Source organism: Protopterus annectens, chromosome 1.part0 (assembly GCF_019279795.1).
Source record: "Protopterus annectens isolate FY-2018-M chromosome 1.part0, PAN1.0, whole genome shotgun sequence".
NCBI classification, from domain to species: domain Eukaryota; kingdom Metazoa; phylum Chordata; order Ceratodontiformes; family Protopteridae; genus Protopterus; species Protopterus annectens.
The window spans coordinates 540,933,837-540,955,917 of record NC_056725.1 but is presented as its reverse complement, the minus strand read 5'-3'; the positions used below and the strand labels follow the sequence as shown (position 1 = coordinate 540,955,917).

Below are 22,081 nucleotides of genomic sequence, written 5' to 3'. Positions count from 1 at the left end.
TTTCCAACCAGTTCAGCAGAATGCATTAAATCCTGTAATTCTTTATTTTCAGCATAGTCAGGAATCAACATCATTTTCTTTTTAAGCAATCCAATAACATGTTGTTGATACTTTAACATATGAAACTGGCAGTTTAAAGCTCTAATTGTCAAGGCTGCGGAAGTGTAAACCTTCTTACCCCATCTATCCAACGCACTGGAGTCTCTATCAGAAGGGGTAGGATTTTTAGCAGTAGAAGCCTCAATGCCCTTGGGTCCCTGCGAAATAGTCTCTGGATCCGCAATAGGATTTTTAAAAAGGAACTTGCGTGAATCAGGAACCCTGTAATATCTGTCAGGTTTTCTGGGAGCAGGAGGCAAAGAATCAGGAGCCAAACTAGATTCCGAAAAGGCATCATCAACAATGTCTAGTACAGGAGGGTATAGCTAAAGGCCTATGCTGAGGCAGGAGTACGAATTCCCCAAGCCTCTTTTTTGAATCAGAAAAATTCTGGCTTTACCAGTGGAAATGCTCCCTTAAGAGTATGTAAGGTTTCACCAAAAGAAAAATCCTCTGGAGGGGAAGCAGAGGGAATAGAGTCCTCTGCATCAGAATCCTAATAAGTAGATAAGGGCAAATCCAGATCATCAGAAGAATCAGAAAAATCTGAATCCTGGTCAGACGATTCACAAACAACTTCAGTCCTAGGTCTCTTAGAAGGGGGAGGTTGGCTTCCCCTGATTAGAGTTATAAGATCTTCAGCCATTCTTATTTGTTTTTTAGGCATAGAGGCCTGGGCATCGGTTTCTTAGACATGGTTCGAGATTTAGGCCTAAATGAAAAAGGAGGCGTCGGTTTAATATGCAAGTCCGTAGGCCTGAATACACCCTCAGTAGCCGGTGTCTGCGCAGCGGCTTTGGACCCATTCAAGGTAGAGACATCCACAGGTTCCACAGTTGAAGCATCTTGCGGCATACCAGACTCCGAATGGGTCTCAGTAGAGGCCTGCGAATCAGAAGTAGCGGGTATCAGGGGCTGTGAAAGTGCCTTACTGAGTACTGGCGAACTGGCGAATGGCTTAGGAGAAGCATCGTCGGCAGCTTTGGAAATCAGCAGCCTGTCTCTATCTTGCGTTTTTTCAGAATCCCAGTAGTCAGATGGCTAACCAACAACTTCTTCTTTCGGCTGCTCCCGTTAGGGGTCGCCACAGCAGATCAACTGTTTCCATTTCCTCCTGTCCTCTGCATCTTGCTCTGTCACACCAACCACCTGCATATCCTCTCTCACCACATCCATAAATCTTATCTTAGGCCTTCCTCTTTACCTGTTACCTGCAGCTTCATCTTTAGCATCTTTTTCCCAATATACTCTGCATCCCTCCTCAGCATATGTCCAAACCAATGTAATCTTGCCTCTCTGGCTTTGTCTCCAAATCTTCCAACCTGGTCTGATCCTCAAATACTTATTCCTAATCCTGTCCATCCTCGTCACACCTAGTGCAAATCTTAACATCTTCAGCTCTGCCACGTCAAGCTCTGACTCCTGCCTTTTTGTCAATGCCACTGTCTCCAACCCGTATAACATAGCTGGTCTCACCACCCTCTTGTAGACCTTCCCTTTCACTCTTACTGGTACTCGTCTGTCACAAATTACTCCTGAAACTCTTCTCCACCCATTCCATCCTGCCTGTACTCTCTTCTTCACCTCTCTTCCACACTGACCATTACTCTCAACTGTTGATCCCAAGTACCCTCGCCACCTCTACTCCCCTGCATACTCACCATTCCTCTATCCTTCCTCTCATTCACACACATATATTCTGTCTTAGTCCTGCTGACCTTCATTCCTCTTCTCTCTAGAGCATATCTCCACCTCTCCAGGGTCTCATCCACCTGTTCCCTACTCTCACTACAGATCACAATGTCATCTGCAAACATCATAGTCCACGGGGACTCCTGTCTGATCTCGTCTGTCAACCTGTCCATCACCATTGCAAATAAGAAAGGGCTCAGAGCTGATCCTTGATGTAATCCCACCTCCACCTTAAACGCATCCGTCACTCCCACCGCAGACCTCATCGCTGTCACACTACCCTCGTACATATCTTGTACCACTTTTACATACTTCTCTGAAACTCCTGACTTCCTCATACAATACCACAACTCCTCCCTAGGCACCCTGTCATATGCTTTCTCAAAATCCACAAAGACACAATGCAACTCCTTCTGACCTTCTCTGTACTTCTCCATCAACACTCTCAGAGCAAACATCGCATCTGTAGTGCTCTTTCCTGGCATGAAACCATACTGCTGATCACTAATCATCACCTCCCTTCTTAACCTAGCTTCCACTACTCTTTCCCATAACTTCATGCTGTGACTGATCAGTTTAATCCCTCTGTAGTTACTACAGCTCTGCACATCACCCTTATTTTTAAAAATCGGTACCAAAACACTTTTTCTCCATTCCTCAGGCATCCTCTCACTTTCCAAGATTTCATTAAACAATCTAGTTAAAGACTCCACTGCCATTTCACCCAAACACCTCCATGCTTCCACAGGTATGTCATCTGGACCAACAGCCTTTCCGTTCTTCATCCTCTTCATAGCTATCCTTACTTCCTCCTTGCTAATCCACTGCACTTCATGCTTCACTATCCGCACATCATCCAACCTTCTTGCCCTCTCATTCTCTTCATTCATCAACCCCTCAAAGTACTCTTTCCATCTGCTCAACACACTCTCCTTGCTTGTGAGTACGTTTCCCTCATTATCCTTTATCACCCTTACCTGCTGCACATCTTTACTAGCTCGGTCCCTCTCTCTCTAGCCAATCGGTACAGGTCCTTTTCTCCCTCCTTAGTGTCCAACCTTTTATAGAACTCTTCATACGCCTTATCCTTAGCCTTCACCACCTCTCTCTTTGCCATGCACCTCATCTCCTTATACTCTTGTCTACTTTCTTCATCTCTCTGATAATCCCACTTCTTCGCCAACCTCTTTCTCTGTATACTCTCCTGTACTTCATTCCACCACCAGGTCTCCTTGTCCTCCTTCCTCTTTCCAGATGTCACACCAAGCACCCTTCTAGCCTCTCTTACTAGCTCTGCTGTAGTTACCCAGCTATTCGGTAACTCTTCACTGCCACCCAGTGCCTGTCTTAACTCTTCCCTGAACATCACCTCTCAATTACTCTTTTTCAGTTTCCACCATTTGATCCTTGGTGCTGCCTTCACACTCATCCTCCTCTTCTTGATCACCAATGTCATCCTACAAACCACCATCCAATGCTGCCTAACTACACTTTCCCCTGCCACCACTTTACAGTCTCCAATCTTCTTTAGATTGGCCCTTCTACATAAGATATAATCCACCTGTGTGCATCTTCCTCCACTCTTGTATGTCACCCTATGCTCCTCCCTCTTGTTAAAATACGAATTCATCACAGCCATGTCCATCCTTTTCGCAAAATCCACTACCATCTGACCTTCTGCATTCCTTTGCTTAACACCATACTTAACCCATCACTTCCTCGTCCCCTCTGTTCCCTTCACCAACATGCCCATTGAAATTTGCTCCAATCACCAGTCTCTCACCCTTTGGTACAGTCATCACCACTTCATCCAACTCACTCCAAAATTTTTCTTTCTCATCCATCGCACACCCAACTTGTGGAGCATATGCACTAACAACATTCATAATTACACCATCAATTTCCAGCTTCATAAACATCACTCTATCCGACACACTTTTCACCTCCAGAACACTCTTAGCATACTCTTCCTTCAGGATAACGCCTATGCCATTTCTCCTCCCATCCACACCATGATAAAACAATTTGAAACCTCCTCTGATAGACCTAGCCTTGCTCCCCTTCCATCTGGTCTCTTGCACACACAATATACCAACCGTCCTTCAGATCATCATATCAGCTAGCTCCCTCCCTATACCAGTCATACTGCCAACATTCAAAGTTCCGACCCTCACTATCACAGACCTAGCCCTTACCTGCCTTCGTGCATGCCTTCCGCCTCTTTTCCTCCTTCGGCCAACAGTAGCCCAACTTCTGCCAGCACCCTGTTGGCCAACAGTACTGGTGGCAGTCGTTGTTAACCCGGGCCTTGTCACGGAGTTAGCAAAGGACGACAGAGCGGCCAGCTTGGGAGAAAGTTTAAGTTCCACCATAGGTGTGGACTCAGACAGGCTAAGAGCTCCCTGATCATCTCTCTCTGAAGCCAGATAAAATGAGCTAGATAATTTAACAACTGTAGCACAAAAGTAGCTGAGGTGTAAATACATTATCCAAACCTGTCCAAAGCTCTGTACTCCTTGTTAGGCAGATGGACAGTGGCAAACTCCTCTGCCATTTCTTTCATAATGGCCACCACCACAACAATGGCCTCAACTACAGGACCCTTACTCCAGTGTTTCCTGTCAAAAGGTGGGACCAGAAACCTATCTCAGCATTTAGGAATGGGTTCAATGATACCAGGTTCCTTCCATGTCCAGTGGGAAACCAGATCAATAAGATCGTCCGCCAGGGGGGTGACCCAGGACTCAGATGGCTAACCGACGACATTTCTGGATAATTAAACTGAGAACCGAAATATTTAGAGGCGAAAATATACAGACAGATAGTGCGCTGATTAAATAAAGCACAAAACCGACAGCAAGGTACGCCGTGGTCAGGGCCTAGGCAAGGAATACAGTATGAGGTAATTTGTGAGGTATTTGCTTTCCACAAGTAATGCAATTATTAACTTTTACTGGCACTGGTAAGGAGCAAGAAAAAGTTTCCCCAACGGGGTACTTAGCTTTAGTTGAAGACTACGGTTCTGAAACTCAAAAACAAATTTCAGGAGTCGGCCGACCGGCACTTGCGAACTGCTTCTGCTTCGGGCACCGCACGGCATGAAAGACTGATGTAATGGTGTCGGCTGCATGTTTTATACCCCTGACGACCTGACGTCATGGAAGAAGGGACAGCAACCGACGCAGGACCCAAGACTTTGCTGATCAGGCCGACTGAGGGCTACTGCAAGCAGATAACCCAAAGGTAATGACTGCAACAGTGAAACACGAAGAATATCAGACAGCCCCATCCACCTTTCTGCTTCAGGACCTCTAGAATGTTTCCAAATGAGATGTCATCAGGTGGGAGATCTAAGGGATCCTTCTCCCTCATCAAAGTCAGTGTCTTTGGTTAATGACTCCATCGGGGAGTCAATGTGCCTCCTTTTCCACATCTTCTTCTGGGAGACTTCCTCAGCGGTGGACTTGGGGAAGTATCAGAAGGGGATCTTTCCTGGGCAGGAAGATCCTGGAGATTGCACAGAGTGGGTTGGCTCGAGACAGAATGAGAAGGCTCAAGACCATGACTCAAGGGTGAAACAAGGGTAGGCTGCAGGAAGACAGATGATGGTTATCCACTATGGGAGCATACACTTTCCACTACTTGGAAAGACAATAGACCAAGAGAAGTCCTCTCCTCCTCCCTCGGGGGGGGGGGTCTGAGCCTCAGAAGCAGAAGGAAGGAAGGAAGGAGACAACTTAATATAAGTTTGCTGCTTCTGTCTGTGAGCGCCCATGGGTTAAAGGACACACAAACTTAACAGGAAGCTTTAAGGTGATCAGTACCTAAACAGTAGATGCACTCCTTGTGGCCATCTCAGTTGGGGATCTTGTGCCCACAAGAAGTGCATTTGTCAGACATAACTCCTATCAGGAAAAAAACAAGGTAATAATACTGGCCCTAAAAACCCACCAAAAACGTACACACACACACACACACACACACACACACACACACACACACACACACACACACACACACACACACTTTAGCACTGCACTCAATAAGAACCTAAATTTTCACTATAAAAAACTTACTTTTTTGTACTAGAAAGCGAAGATTGTAAACTAAACCTACTAAAGATCAAAAGAAGAAAATGACCACACACAATTACCTATCTAAAAAAATTCTATGAAGGGAAAGATGCGAACAGGGAATATAGGAAGTGAAAGTTAACAACGAACGAGAAAGGCAAGAAATATCAATTATAGAACGTGTTGAAAGAGTTTTGTACTTATCTAGCCAAAAACCTGCTCGAGAGCACAGACCTGCATCTGATCACTGAAGCGGCAAACCAGATCTGAGGTTATGGGATGGTGTAGTGTATTATGGATAAAGGGAGGAGCTTGAGAGTTTGATCCAAGTCTGAAAAATTGGCAGAGCCAGATCCAAGGGTTGGATCAGAGACCCAATCATGAGAAAGAATGAAGAGGGCAACATCAGATCTAAAATTTAAACAGAAAAATAAATACTGTACCTTATAACATATGTCCTGAAGGGTATGATATGTTGCATAACAGCTGGGATGTGCAGCCATATTCTTATCTGAAAAGAAAATAAATTTCACCATGATTACAAAATAACAACCAATTCTTACAAACCACCTCTCATTTTACCTCTAAATTCAGGAAAACAAAATGTAGTGTTCAAATTGGAAAGAAGCCAACAACTGGATGGAACAGTGGTGCAGCGGTAGCGTTGTTGCCTCACAGCAAGAGGTTCTCTTGGTTCGATTCTCGGCTGGAGTGCCTTCTGTGTAGAGTCCTGCATGTCCTCCCTGCGTTTGTGTGGGTTTTCTCTGGGTACTCCAGTTTCCTGCTACATTACAAAGACGTGTCTGTAGCATCTCTCCCAGGGCCTCCGCTGAAAATTGGCTTAGTTCCAAGTCGGACTTTCCTGGTAAATAAATGTTAAATAAAAATAAAAAATAAAATAAATTTACAGAAATGGCTTTTTTTTTTTTTTTTTTTGTAAACTCTACAACATTTAAAGTCACATTTCGCAGTCATCTCTTCCCTTTCCTGTCATCACTTACAATCACAAGGTATGAATGTTTGTCACTACAGTTCAGAATTTCCATTTTAAAATTCAATACTATACATAAAAAGGTTTATCTTCCTCAAACAACTTAAACTTCATTTAGGTGCATTAAAGTCAAACTACCCATACTACAACTATTAAGACAAATAAGATGGGTAAATACAAAATATATTACCAACAAATATGTAATGATGAATATCATCATCTCATCCTTCAAAAAACAAAACAATTTCTATTGTTCTGTCGATCAGCAAGGCAGCACTATTTGCTTCTATCCTCATTGCTCCTCTATGCCTGTTACTAGATATAAGCCAACTCAATCAACAAGATTTGCCTTTTTGTGCATCTACCATCAAACATGTACAAGTCAAGGAAGCATTACCAGTCTTGTGTACAGGTAAACTAGGTGGCGGTCTAAGGTACTATTCACTCAGAAGCAGTCTGACATTTACTTGTTTTCTAAGAAAAATAAATCAAGGGTGAAAAAGTGCCCCAAATGTACATCTCTCAAGTGTATCACATTTAGCCATAAATTCAGATCTTTAGCCTTTTGACAAGCTGGTACAAAACATCTAATGGCTCCTTCAAAAGATTCCTAAACTAAGCTGCACCTTTTTTTTTCCCCAAGGAAGGAGACATGAAGCATTAGAAAGTGCTTACAGTGTCAGAGTGGGCAAGGCTAACCAATAAGGTGAGGAATGCTGACAGCTGTAAGACTAAATGAACAAGAGTGTTCAGGAGGAGAAGCTGGATTAGAGAAAATGTAACTTGGTGATAGTCTCGCCGTTCTTGTTGTGTTGGCCTCCACCACTCCCCATTCTCCAAATTTCAAGTTTCTCTTGGATCACGACACACAGGACCACAAGTGTGATGGACAGAAGACTGTTAAACAGTTATTAGAATAACAACCCTGGAGGCAACATAGTCCAGAGTTTTTTTTACTTGACCCACTATGATAAGACGAATACATGACTTGTAATAAAGTTACGATCCCTCTTATTCTACCAATCAGAAGCAGATCCTAGTTATCTGACCTAATGTGAATTAGAAGACACCCAATAGGACGATACCAATTGAATGTTTTCTTCTGTTCTGGGTGTCTGCATATACCCTTATAAATAAAACAAACTGTTTCACATTGTATTATACACGGAATGCTCATCTGCCTCCATTTCTCCAGCTGAATAAACAAAACATTTATTGAAAGAAAGATTCCTGTACATTTTATTTAATGCGTTTATTTTTGTACGGTTTTAAGCATATCAATTCTACTCCAATTTAATGTTATTTTTATGGGCAGAGTGTAGAATGGACCTCAGGAATTTCTACATTTCCAAACCAGGGACGCACGATCATACTGGAATCCTATTGATATTGGTGCAAAGTAAAGCCGCAGTAGCTTCTCCACTCCTCACAGAAGCTACCTTCAATTTTATCCTAAGCAAAGAGGTTTCAAATAATGTATCCACTACATCCCTTTTTATTTTTCAGTTCTCCTCTCTTTCCCAGTCTGCATCACAGTCCATATTTATTAATCTCATACTTGCTACTATACATGCTTGTAGACCAGTCTGTGCATCTCGCTCCCTAGTCCTATGCTCTCTAATGGCTCTGCAATCCTTTCCTATGCAACCCTCATTTTTCCCCATCACAAATATATTCTCAACCTAAATGTTTCCCTTTTATTTTCAGGTGCTCTGTCAGTGGTAATTTCCAGAATGACTGTCCTGCATATGTGAACTGTTGCATCATACACATCAGCAACACCTGTACTCTTCTACTCTATGTCTATCTTTATTGCCTTTCATCTCTGCACTTGTTCTTTTACCCTCTCATAACTTTTTCATATCTGCTTTGCAAAGATTCTCCCGCTCAGATTCCCAGGTATTTAATCTCTTCACCCCAGATCTCTCCTGTTCTTTCTCCCTTAACTTTTTTTTTTTTTTTTTGCTTTTCCAGTCTATCCTTATATGCTGATCTCTTTTCAAACGTACAGTTGTGCAAAATTTTACCATAACAGTAGATGTCCTTCGCTTCACTGTTGCAGTATTCTTCACCTAAGGGATCTCCTGCCAAAGACAGCCCAACTCCAGGCCTCTATAGGCACCATACTTCACACACATGCTCCTTGCACAAGACATTGCGCATAAAGGTGATGTATAAACACAAACTGAAAAAGTCCCAGGAGGAAAGGAATACCCTCTGGGACAAGGAGAAACATGAGCATCTAATAAAAAAAAGGAAGGAAGGAAGGGGAGAAGGGCCTCAGGACATGGCCAGCAGGGAAACAGAACACGGGGAGTGTCAGAACAGAGGAGGAAAGAGGGACCACCGCTACAGTGAAGAAGACATCTACTGTTATGGTAACATTTTACACAACTGTATTATCTCTCCACATCGCTCCTGCAGTAATCCTCATCTAAGGGAGGGTATAAGAGCTGAAGAGGAAGCCTGAGAGGATGAAGGCACAAAGGACCCCCCCCCCCCACAAAGCCATGCAGAATAGCCCTGACAAAACTGTTTTGGAAATAACATCCAACTTGTAATGTTTAGTGAAAATATGAACAGAGGACCAAGTAGCAGCCTCAAAAATAAAACTGGTATCCAGACCACTGAAAAGGGTAACAGAGGAGGCAACTGCCCTGGAAGAATGTACCTCTGTAGAATAGGAGAGAAAGTTGCCAAGAAAGAATAACACAAGAAAATGGTTTTAGAAATCCAGGAGAAGATGGTTTGCTTAGAAACAGCCAAACCCAAAGTCCTGGGATGAAAAAGAAAAAGAAAAAAAAATCAGCTCATACTTGCAAATAACTTTAGTTTTGTCTAAATAATATCTGAGCTGCCTATGCAAATCCAAGGTGTGAACAGCCTCCTCAGTGGCAGACTGCGGAGAAGGAAAAAAGGCAGATTAATAGACTGATGAAGGAACTCATTGACCACCTAGGGCATGAAAGGAGGATTAGTACGAAAAGACACCTTTGTCTTTATGAAAAGCTCAAAGGAGAAACAGTCATGTGAGCCCGAAGTACAGACACTCTCTTAGCTGAAGTAAGGGCCAAAAGAAGAACAGTCTTCCAAGTACAATGCTGTAAGAAAGCTGAAAAAAAGCAGGCTCAAAGAGGAGCCTGGGTCAACTTCTCAAGTACAAAACGGAGGCATATAGGCTTCCTGGAATTCCTGATATGAAGGATACCTTTAAGGAATTGCCGGACCTCAAACCTAGAGGCCAGAAGACTTTTTTATGCTCATCTCCCGAGAGACTTGCTTGGCTGCAAACATCTGCATTAGAAGCTGAAGCTAAGTGAAACTTGCAGTAGTGCATTTAATATTTTGTTAAGTACAAACTTGCAGTTTTAAAAGTACTGTATTTTCATTTTTTCGGTTTCCTAATTGTGTGTTTCTGAACAGTGTGCTCTGTGTGTCTCTCTGCAGTTAGTTTCCCACCCTCCGTCCCTGTTCTTGTGTTGGTATTAGTTTTGCTGGCTCTAGAATTGCCTGCCCCTCCTGTAAGTCAGTATTAGAACACTCCTCATGGGTCCATCTCATTTGCTTACTTAGCCAAGTACAGTGAGATCATATTCTGAGTCTAGTGTTGACTCTACTTAATACAGAGAGTAGATTTGAGAAGGCCCAAAAAAAAAAAATTTTATTTGCTTTTACTGTATTTGTCTTTCCTCCTACTTTATTTTGCTTTTCTTAAAAGTACTCGATTTTATTTATTCTGCTGCATTTATTACTGATTGGTAGTAGCCTGATTAAATTGTAACCGTTATTATAAGTCTTTTGGTTTAAGCACTTCGGCTTCATACAGGCTGTTTTACATTAAGGTTTGTGGTCTGCACTGTTGTGGCAGGACAGATAGCATACATCCTTCTAAGCTGGGAATTGCTGAATGAAGGCCCAGTGTCTGCTATTCTAAAAGTGTATTAGTTCTGGCTTAAGTACTTGGGCTTCAGGACAATTATTCTACATTAAGATGGTTTGTGGTCTGCACTCTTGTGGGAGGAGAAGTTGGATTCTACCCTTCTGAGCTGGGAATATCTGCTCACAGGCTTATTGTGCCTGCTTATTTGAACTGTTCCTTTCTGAAATTGGTGCGGCTTGTTGCTGTAGCATAGACCAGATTCAGGCCTGCTGAATCTAGTTTTGTTTGTATAACTTGAGCACTGATCCAGGCCATCTTTTTTGGAGAAGGTTCCCCTGCACCCTAGTAAGCAGGGGTGTGCAGTTAGAACTTGTCTGATTGAAGACTGCTGGAACAGGGCTCAGTATTGAGCTTTTTTTCTGGTTTACTGGGTAACTTGTTTAAATCAGTTTGTTTGTTTTCTATTGTTTTATATATATATATATATATATAAAATTGTACTTTATTCATCTGCTTTTACTGTATTTATGTTTCTTCCTACTTTATTACTAGTGGTATTGACTACAACTCTGATCTGCGATATACAACAAAAAGTATCCTTTTCTGTGCATTTAAAGTGTTTTTTCAGTGTATCTGCTTTATTTTCTAAAAAAAAAAAAAAAATATATATATATATATATATACACACACACACACATATATATATATATATATATATATATATATATATATATATACACACACACACACACACATATATATATATATATATATACACACACACATATATATATACACACACATATATATATATATATATATATATATATATATACACACACACACACACACACACACACACACACACACACACACACACACACACACACACACACACACACACAAGCTTATTTCCCGCCTTTCTAAGCTAGTATAGTCCAGTTTTCAGGTTATTGCTGAATTCAGGACTGTTACAAATCTCTGTGCTTGCCCATACCTTACTTGGATAGAAGGAAGTTCTCTGTTCACCTGTGAGAGAGGGGAGCTTTGAGCAGCCTGTCTGTGCCTGGAGGTGTGGTTTCAGCCTAGAAATTAGTAGTTTATTGGCCATTTTGGGCTAATTTCTATCTCTTTCACTTCCCTGCTATAAATACCGTATTTGCCCGGTTTTGCATGTCGGGCAGCGCTGGACAGCTAGGGTGACACTATTCCTGGCTCCACAAAGTCTCCTCTTCAATTTTTCCCTTGGAACTAGACAAACTTTCAACTAAAGCACTCAAGCCACTCATTTCTCAGCCTGGCACTTACTCAAAACTTATAGCAAGCACTTATAAACTCAAGAACTAGACCCTCCTGTACTGTAGAGAAGGACAAGGCTGTCTATTCGACCTTACCAGCCATCTAGTAAAACAGTTCACTGTACCTATCCAGGCATGTCCAAAGGGCAGCTTCAGGTGTACTCTCCAGTCCAACTGGTGAATCTGGGCATTTTGAGGCAATGTTACAACTGCCTCATGTACACAGACAACCTCCTCCTCCTACTACCAAACACTAATACATGCGAGAGATGCAATTATACAGCCAAACTGGAGGCTAAGCTCTCTCAATCCAAGACTGGATCAGACAGTCAAGAGGAGAAGGGAAATACTTGCATCACACCACCAGTCTCACATAAACCCATTAAAGCAGCACTGGAAAAAAACACACATAAATACATTAAAACATACTCGGAGGCTCTAAATAAATCTAAATAAAAATCTGCAAAACCAACAGAGACTTCCAAAGCAAACATCCAAGCAACCTCCGCCCCCCAACACAAACTATGAAACACATACTTCACAAAACCAGTGTGCCATGCAATCACAGCCCTTAAGGCAAAATAACATACCCAACATACTAGTAATAGGTGACTCTATAGTCAGGCACACTGACGTCCCACTCACTAGGTTGAATAAGAAGGATACTGTTAGATGCCTGTCGGGCGCTAGGATCCGCCACATAACACAAGCACTCAAGTCACTACAGAACATCCTCAAAAAAAGGTGCCTAAAGGGGATCAAAACTGTATCAGCCACAGTGTCATTTGAAGAGTGGATAAGTAAGGATGGATAAGAGACCCTTTGACTTGTGTCAGAAGATTCACCCATTGAGGTAACTTGTGGTAATTGCCCCAGACAAATGAGAAAGAAGGGGTAAACCAATGCTGTCTGGGCCAAAAGAGAGTCGCCAGCAAAATTCTGGGACAGTCCTGCCTGATCTTGTGCAGAACTCATGGTAACAGAGGAAGGGGTGGGCGGGGTAAAGAAACATCCTTTTCCAATGAAAAGGCAGGGTGTCCACCTTCCAAGCCAGAGGAACTTGGGATTCTGGAAAAGAACAGAAGAAATTGTCTGTTCAGAGGGGAGGTGAAAAGCTCTACCAGAGGAATACTCCACCAATGCACAATGCCCAGAAACACATCTCTGTGAAGCATCTATTATGCACTTGTGTGCAGGACCTGCTCAAAGAGTCTGCCACTACACCAATGATGGTGAACCTATGACACGTGTCAAAGGTGACACCCCACAACATTTTGGGTGACACACCAGCATTCACCGACACCAGAGTTACCAAAGAAAAATACAGTTGTGTACACTTACCATAAATGTACATGTTCGAGTGTATTCACTGTTGCAGTCATTACATTTGGGTAATCTGCTGGCAGGTTGCCCTCAGTCAGCCTGAATTCCAACGTCTTGGGTCCTGCGTTGGTTGCTGTCTCCTCTTCCATGATGTCGGGTCGTCGGAGGTATAAAACATGCAGCAGACGCCATTTTCTTTAGTTTTTCTTGCCCCAGATGTCAGGTGCCCCCAAAAAGGTAGCCACACACACACATATATATATATATATATATATATATACACACATGCATCAATATAAACTTTACCTTCATCTACAAGCAAATACACCACATAGGTTAGAGAAAGAAAGAAACTCCAAAATGACTGGGGGATGGCAGGCGGGTAACTTGGATTGCAACAGTGAATACACTTGAACATCTACATTTATGGTAGGTGTACACAACTGTACAATGTTCTTCGTGTTTCACTGTTGCAAACATTACATTTGGGTAGAATCCCAAAGCTATGGTTGGGAGGCTGGAGCTAAACAGCATTAGGTGCGGCTATAAGGCCCTGCAGAACTGCGGTGACAAAGCCTGCCCTGGACGTAGAGTAGAGAGGCAAATGATAATGCTTTGTAAAGGTGTGAACAGAACTCCAAGTAGCAGCCTCTAGAATGTCTTTGGCTGGTACTCCTCTGAGAAAGGCTGCTGAAGTACCTGCAGCTCTGATGGAATGAGACCTAATGCCCTTGGGCACAGGTTTTCCATGGTGTAAGTAGCAGAAACGGATGCAGTGGCTTATCCACTTTGAAATTGTCTGCTTTGAAATAGCCTTTCCTTCTGATCCTGCAGCATATGTCACTAGTAATTGCTCAGTTTTTCTTAGAGCTTTAGTCCTGCTCAAGTAGAATCTTAGTTGTCTGTGTACGTCCAAGGAATGCAGAATTCTCTCCCCCTTGTTCTGCGGATTTGGGTAAAAGGTTGGCAGATTGTTTGGTTAAGAGCCACAATGGAAACCACCTTAGGCATAAATGTAGGATTTGTTCTCAGAGACACCCTGTCTGGGTAAAATATGATAAAAGGCTCTATAGCCATGAGGGCCTGTAGCTCTGAAACTCTTCTTGCTGAAGTAATTGCTAGTAGCACAGCTGTTTTCCATAAGAACTTTATATCAGTGGTAGCAGCTGGTTCAAATGGAGGCAGGGTGAGCTTTTCTAATACATAACTGAGGTCCCATGCAGGTAATGGTGATCTTCTAGGAGGCCTTAAATTTTTGGCTCCTCTAAGATACTGCTTTAGTAAAGGATGGGAAAAGATTGGTGGCTCTGTAATGTAATGAGCCGAAATGGCAGAGGCATGGATATTAATTGATGAGAAAGATAGTCCTTTGTCAAGCATCTCAGTTAAGTATTGTAATATCTGAGGAATATTTGGTTCTGCTGCATCAGTTCCTTGTGCTTGATTCCAAGCACAGAATCTCTTCCATTTATCAGCATAAGATTTTCTAGTACTAGGCCTTCTGGCTTCCAAAATGACATCCAGCACAGCTTTACTGATGAGTTGTTTGTATAATTAAATGATCAGGCATGCCACCAGGTTTAGTGTCTGGAGTTGATTGTGCAGGATCTGATTGTTTTGCTGGGACAGTAGCTGAGGTCTTTGAGGTAAGGTCCAAGCTGGGTATTGAGACAAGTTCCTTAGGATAGGGTACCAATATTGGCGGGGCCAGTTCGGGGCAATTAGTATCATCGTTGGTTTCTCTTGTCTGACTTTTAGGAAGACCTTGGGAAGAAGAGGCAGAGGAGGAAAGGCATAAAGTGATAGGTTTTTCCAACTGAAGGATAGGGCGTCCACTTTCCATGCTTGTCTGTGATAAGTCCTTGTGCAGAATCTTTTCAATTGATAATTTTGAGGAGAGGCAAAAAGATCTATGTCTAGGCTCCCCCATTTCTCTTTTATCATGCTGAAGACTTGTGGATTTAGTTTCCACTCGTGAGGGACCACAAGGTTTCTGCTTAAATCGTCTGCGAGAGCATTTTGCTTTCCTGGCAGGAATTGAGCTTGAAGATGTATTTGGTAGGTCAAAGCTGTGTCCCACAGTGCCATGGCTAATCTGCAAAGGGGGTATGAGTGTGTGCCCCCTTGCTTGTTTATATACCACATGACCGTGGTGTTGTCCGTCTTTTCAGTAGTTGTCCTGGATGAAGTAAGTCCTTGCAAGCTGTTAGGGCATTTTGAATAGCTAGCATCACTTTCTGGTTGATATGTAGATGCATTTGTTTTGGGGTCCATATGCCCTGAATGCATCTTCCTGCCATGTGGGCACCCCAGGCATAATCTCATGCGTCTGTTGTTAAGGTTTGGCTGGCAGGGGGTAGAGTGAAGGCCAGTCCCATGGTTTTGGTGACATGCCTTTGCCCACCACAAAAACTCCTGTTGTAGGCAGGGTATGACAGGAATCATTGTTTCCAGACTGTGAGAATGTTGACTCCATAAACTTTTAGGTACCATTGAAATTTCCTCATATGCAGTCTTGCATATGGAATCAGTAAGATGCAGGATGCCATGAAGCCCAAAACCTGCAGAATTTGTCTTGCAGATAACTGGGTTTTTGTTGCCATAAGTATGAAGTAAGCAGTCTGTTGCCTTTGCTTGTCTGGCGTGAGGTAAGCCATCTGGGCAGTTGTATTCAAGCTTGCATCCAGGAATGTTATCTTTTGAGGAGGTGCCAGTTGCGATTTCTTTTTGTTTATTGTGTACCCTAGGCATGTTAGAAGCCTTTTCACAAACGCCAGATGTTGAAGAAGAATGTCCTTGCTCTCTGCTTGAATGAGACAGTCCAAGTAAGGGTATAGTTGTATACTTTTTGTCTGCAAAATGCAATTACTGGTGCCAGGCACTTTGTAAAGACCCTGGGCGCAGTAGATAAGCCAAAGGGCAGTGCAGAGAATTGTTACTGCATTAAGCCAGCCTTGAATCTGAGGTATCTTCTGCACGATTGTCTTACTGGGACATGCAGGTACGCTTCTTTTAGGTCTAATGTCACCAGCCAAGCATTCTTGCCCAGCATGGGCAGAAGCTGCTCCAAAGTCAGCATTTTGAATTTTGGAATGTCCAGGTATGTGTCCAAAATTGATAAATACAGTATTGGCTGCCAGGCCTTGTCCTTTCTAGGTACCAAGAACAGTCTTGAGTAAAAACCTTGTCCGTTTTCCTGTTCTGGTACTGGCTGAATGGCCCCCATAACCATGAGGGACGTAACCTGTTTCTGTGCCTCTGCCCATTGATTTTTTGGGCAGATCTGGCCAACCGTTGCCATTGGCAGAGTGTGGAAATGGAATCTGTATCCCTGTGATACTATGTTTAGTACCCACTTGTCCTGGGTTATTAACTGCCAATTTTGAGCAAAAAGTGCTAATTTTCCCCCTAAGTGTGCTGCCAAAAGATAAGTGCTTGGTGCAGGCAGAGGGAAGTCATTGGGACTGTTTTCTGTAGATTTCCGCTTTAACTCCTCCAGATTTGGAGGTAGAAGCGACCCATTGCTTTGACCTGTATGAATCTTGCGCCCGATATCTGGAACCCTCAGGGTCTCTGGATTTGTCCCTTTGAGCTTTGTCTGACACAGGAAAGGACCAATTCTTTGTAGGCCAGTGTCTACTGAATCTTGGTGGCTGCACTTGTAAGAAGTCTAACAGTTTGCATAGACTTAGCTTTGTCTTCCATTTTCTTTAAAACCTCTTCTGCCTTAATACCAAACAGAGTATCATGCTGTAAAGGTGCATCTAGCAATTTAGCTTTAACATGATCAAGCAAATTTTGTTCCTTTAGTCAGGGATGCCTCCTAATCACAGATCCAGTAACTGCAGCCCTACAGGAGGCCTCTAATGAGTCAAAACCACATTGCAAAGTATGCTTTCCAACCTGTTCATCTGCATGTAATAATTCCTGCAATTTTTTTATTTTCTGCACATTCAGAAATCAACATCATTTTCTGTTTCAGCAATCCCATAACATTTTGTTGATACTTAAGCATATGAAATTGACAGTTTAAGGCTCTGATTGCCAAAGTTGCAGATGTATAAACCTTTTTTCCCCATCTGTCCAGTGCCCTTGAATCTCTGTCAGAGGGGGTAGGATTTTTTTTGCTATTGAGGCCTCAACTCCCTTTGGACCCTGTGAAATAGTTTCAGGATCATCAGCAGGGTTTCTAAATAAAAATTTATGCGCTTCATAGAGCCTGTAATATCTGCCAGGCTTACTGGGAGCCGGAGGTAAGGAGTCAAGCTAGACTCCGAAAACACATCATTCACAATGTCTAAAACAGGGGGAATGGCTAAAGGCCTGTGCTGAGGGAGAAGGAAATCCCAGAGCCTCTTTTTTGATTCTGAGAAGTCTCGACTCTCCCAGTGAAAATGCTCCCTCAAAGCATGCAAGGTTTCCCCAAATGAATAATCCTTAGCAGGAGAAGCAGATGGTACAGACTCCTCTGCATCAGAATCCTCATAGGGAGGTATAGATAAATTCCAGATCAGAAGAGGATTCAGAAGAAATAGAAACCTGATCTGAAGATTCATAATCAGTGTCTTGCCTAGGCCTCTTATCTGGAAGGGGATGGGTACACCCCTGATCAAAGTAATAAGGTCTTTTGATAATCTGTTTTTTAGGCATAGAGGCCTGTGCACGTGGCTCATGCATCAGTTTTTTAGTCTTAGAAGTTGCTTTTGTCTTTGGTTTTGCAGCTGTCGTCAGTTTGATATACAAATGTTGAGGTCTGAATACACCCTCAGAAGCCGGCGACTGCTCAGAGGTTCCAGACCCATCCGAGGGAGATACAACCATCAGTCCAATACCATGAGTATCTTGCGGCATGCCAGACTCCAGTAGAGGCCTGCGACTCGAAGGTAGAGGGTATCAGGGGCTGCGAAAGCACCTCACTGAGTACCGGCGACTGGCTTAGGAGAAGCTTCATCGTCGGTTTTGCATCTTGACTGCCTTTCTCTGTCCTTTTCTTTGCGTTTTTTATGTACTCCGGTAGTCGGATTGCTATCAGACGACATTTCTGGGTAGTTAAACCTGTTTCCAAAATACTTTGAGGCAAAAATATACAGACGTTTAATAGTGCGTTGGTTAAATCTAGCACAAAACAGACAGCCAGGCACGTTGTGATCAGGGCTTAGGCTAGGAATACAGTATAAATGGAAATCCTTATGAGATATTTGCTTCCCACGAGTAATACAATTATTAACTTTTTCTGACATCGGTATGGATCAAGAAAAAAGTTTCCCCAACGAGGTACTTAGCTTTAGTGTAGACTTCAGTTCTGAAACTCAAACTCGGATATTTCAGTAGTCTGCCGACCCGCACCTGCGAAATGCTTCTGCTTCAGGCACCCCGCGGCAAGAAAGACTAAAGAAAATGGCATCTGCTGCATGTTTTATACCCCTGAAGGCCTGACGTCATGGAAGAGGAGAAAGCAACTGACGCAGGACCCAAGACTTTGGAATTCAGGCCGACTGAGGGCAACCTGCCAGCAGATTACCCAAATGTAATGACTGCAACAGTGAAACACGAAGAACATCTGCTTTTGCATTTGTTGCCCATGTGAAGTGCACTGAATTATTTTCGCCAGGAGCCAATTCAACAACACTGCTGCAGAGATAAGAAAATTATTAACGCCAATGACTGTTTTGGTATATTGTCTCGATACAGTCTGCAAAGGGCAGTGCTGACACTTTTCTCTTTGTAGTTACACTTTTGCAAAGGACAAGTAGTCTGCATTTCTAAGCATGTGCTGTTTTACATTCCTCTCAACTGTCCCTCTTCATCCCTCCTAAAACTCGCACGTTTTTACATTTAATGATAATTATATTGACAGACTTATTTTATTTCAAAAAATGTATATTAATTCACATTCATTTTGTATGTCAGTGTCTCAAATTAACGGTACTAGTAGTTTAAAACTATCCAGGTCTCATTTCTAGATTTATCTTTGATTCTGTTGAGATTTATCTCTGATGTATTCAAAGCTATGCTGTTTTGTTTACATTTATTTATTTTAGCTATTTTATTTTTATTATATATTTTTGTTGGGTTGGGGGGGGGTGACACACCAGCGCAGCCAAGTTAGGCATTTTCTGAATTTTTGACACAATGGGCCCAAAAGGTTCACCATCACTGCACTAGACAGTGCTTAGAGGCAATGTAAACCACTTGGAGTCACTTGATGCTGGCTAGCTAGATCCCAGAGCTGAAGAGCTAGACTACAAAGACAGGATCTTGTGCACCCCTGCTTGTTGACATAACACATCACTGTGCTACTGTCTGTGAAAACTTCAAGGGGCCCGGGATGAAAGACGGAATGAAAAGCTTGCAGAGCTAAATGCAGAGCCCTCATCTTTTTTATGTTGATCACTGATGAGAAGGCAAAAGGCCCTGGGCCACAACAGGCAAGCCAAACTTGTCTGAGGTGTTAAAATAAAAAGCACCCAAGTGTGAACTGGAGCTCGAAAAGGGAGCCCCAGATTGAGAGAGAGTTGATTAATCCACCACTGAAGCTCAAGTTTGAGACAAGGAAGAAAAAGGAACTGAACACCAAGGGGTGGCAATGTTGAAGCCACACCTATCTCCGGCACCAATGAAGCTCCATCATATGGACCTTCACAACAAGGAGCATGGGAATGGTGGAGGCCATGAACCCTAGAACCTTGAGAAATTCCCTGGCTGTGACCGATGCCAGAGGAATAAGGGACTGGAAAAAGGTTATGAGGTCCCAAGCAGGAGTTGGTGCTCTCCTGGGAGGTCCTAAATTTTTGGCCCCTCCGAGATACTGCTTTAGCAGAGAATGAGAGAAGAGGGGAGGTTCTGTGTTGTAATGAGCTGAAATGGCAGAGGCATGGATTTATATGGAAGAAAAAGATAGGCCCTTGTGAAGCATCTCAGTTAAGTTATTTAGAATCTGAGGAATATTGGGCATTGTTGTGCTTATTCCTTGTGATTGGTTCCAGGCACAGAATCTTTTCCATTTGTCGGCATAAGATTTCTAGTACTAGGCCTTCTAACCTCCAAAATGACATCCATCACAAGTTTGCTGAGAGATGCCAAGGGTGAAATTAGTTGATTAGCCATGCTGCAAGATTCAAAGTTTGGAGCTGTGTGTGCAGAATTTGGTAGTTCTGCTGAGACAGTAGGTAAGGTGTCTGAGGGAGCTGCAATGGAGGAAGGTGTGTCACATTGCACAGGAGCAGGTACCAGTGTTGGAGAGGCCAGTCTGGACCAATCAGAATCATTTTTGGTTTGTCCTGTCTTACTTTTAGTAGGACTTTGGAGAGCAGAGGCAGAGGGGGAAAAGCATAGACTGATAGGTTTTTCCAACTGAATGGTAGAGCATCCACTTTCCAAGCTTTTTTGTGATTAATTCTTGTGCAGAATTTGTCCAACTGATAGTTCTGGGGTGAGGCAAAAAGATCTATGTCTGGGCTCCCCCATTTGCGTGTCAACATGCTGAAACTCTGGTTCCAGTTTCAATTCGTTTGGGTCCATAAGATTTCTGCTTAGTTCGTCTGCCAGAGTATTTAGCTTTCCTGGCAGGAATTGAGCTTGTAGATGTATTTGATAAGTCAAGGCCGTGTTCCACAATGCCATGACTAGTCTGCAAAGGGGGTAGGAATGTGTACCCCCCCCTGCTTGTTTATGTACCACATGACTGTGGTATTGTCCATCAGTAGTTGTCCTGGATGAAGGTAGTCCTTGAAGGCTGTCAGAGCATTCTGTACAGCTAGCATCTCTTTCTGATTGATATGTAGATGCATTTGATTTGGGCTCCACTTGTCCTGAATGCATTTCCCTGCCAGATGCGTCCCCCCAAGCATAGTCTGATGCGTCTGTAGTCAGGGTTTGGGCAGCAGGGGGTGGAGTGACTGACAGTCCCTTGTTTTGGTGGCAGGCCTCTGCCCACCATAGGAACTCTAGTTGCAGGCAAGGTATAATAGGAATCATTGTTTCCAGGCTGTGACAAATATTGACTCCATAAGCTTTTTAGGTACCACTGAAGTTTCCTCATATGCAGTCTTGCATAAAGAATTACAAGAATGCAGGCCATGAACCCCAAGGCCTGCAGAATTTGTCTTGCAGATAGCTGGGTTTTTGTGGCCACCTGTTTGAAGTTAGTCATCAATTGAATTTGCTTTTCTGGCATAAGATAAGTCATCTGGACAGTTGTATTCAAGCTTGCACCCAGGAATGTAATTTTTTGAGAGGGTACCATTTGTGATTTCTTTTAGTTTATGGTGTACCCTAGGCAAGTTAGAACCCTTTTTACAAACGCCAGATGCTTTAGAAGAGTGTCCTTGTTTTCTGCTTGAATTAGACAATCGTCCAGGTATGGATAAATTTGAATATTTCTTTGCCTGCAAAATGCAATGACTGGTACCAGGCACTTTGTGAAGACCCTGGGCGCAGTAGATAAGCCAAAGGGCAGTGCAGAGAACTGGTAATGCAAGTAGCCTGCTTTGAAGCGGAGGTATCTTCTGCAAGATTCCCTGATTGGGATATGCAGGTAAGCCTCTTAAGTCTAGAGTTACCAACCAGGCATCTTTGCCTAGCATAGGTAGTAACTGTTGAAGAGCCAGCATCTTGAATTTTGGAATGTCCAGAAAAGTATTTAGACTGGATAAGTCCAGAATTGGATGCCATGATTCGTCTTTTCCTGGGTACCAGGAAAAGTCTCGACTAAAAACCTTGTCCC

At 42.9% G+C, this 22,081-nt stretch overlaps 1 protein-coding gene across 1 annotated transcript in view; it reads right to left on the bottom strand.

Annotated features, from left to right (window-relative positions):
• The window catches only part of USP34 (ubiquitin specific peptidase 34), a gene marked incomplete in the record, with an annotated part of 5,849,982 nt that overhangs the window by 5,044,419 nt on the left and 783,482 nt on the right, over positions 1-22,081 (bottom strand). The window contains 1 exon segment of the mRNA XM_044061224.1: positions 6,308-6,375. Coding sequence (XP_043917159.1) covers positions 6,308-6,375 — 68 coding nt within the window.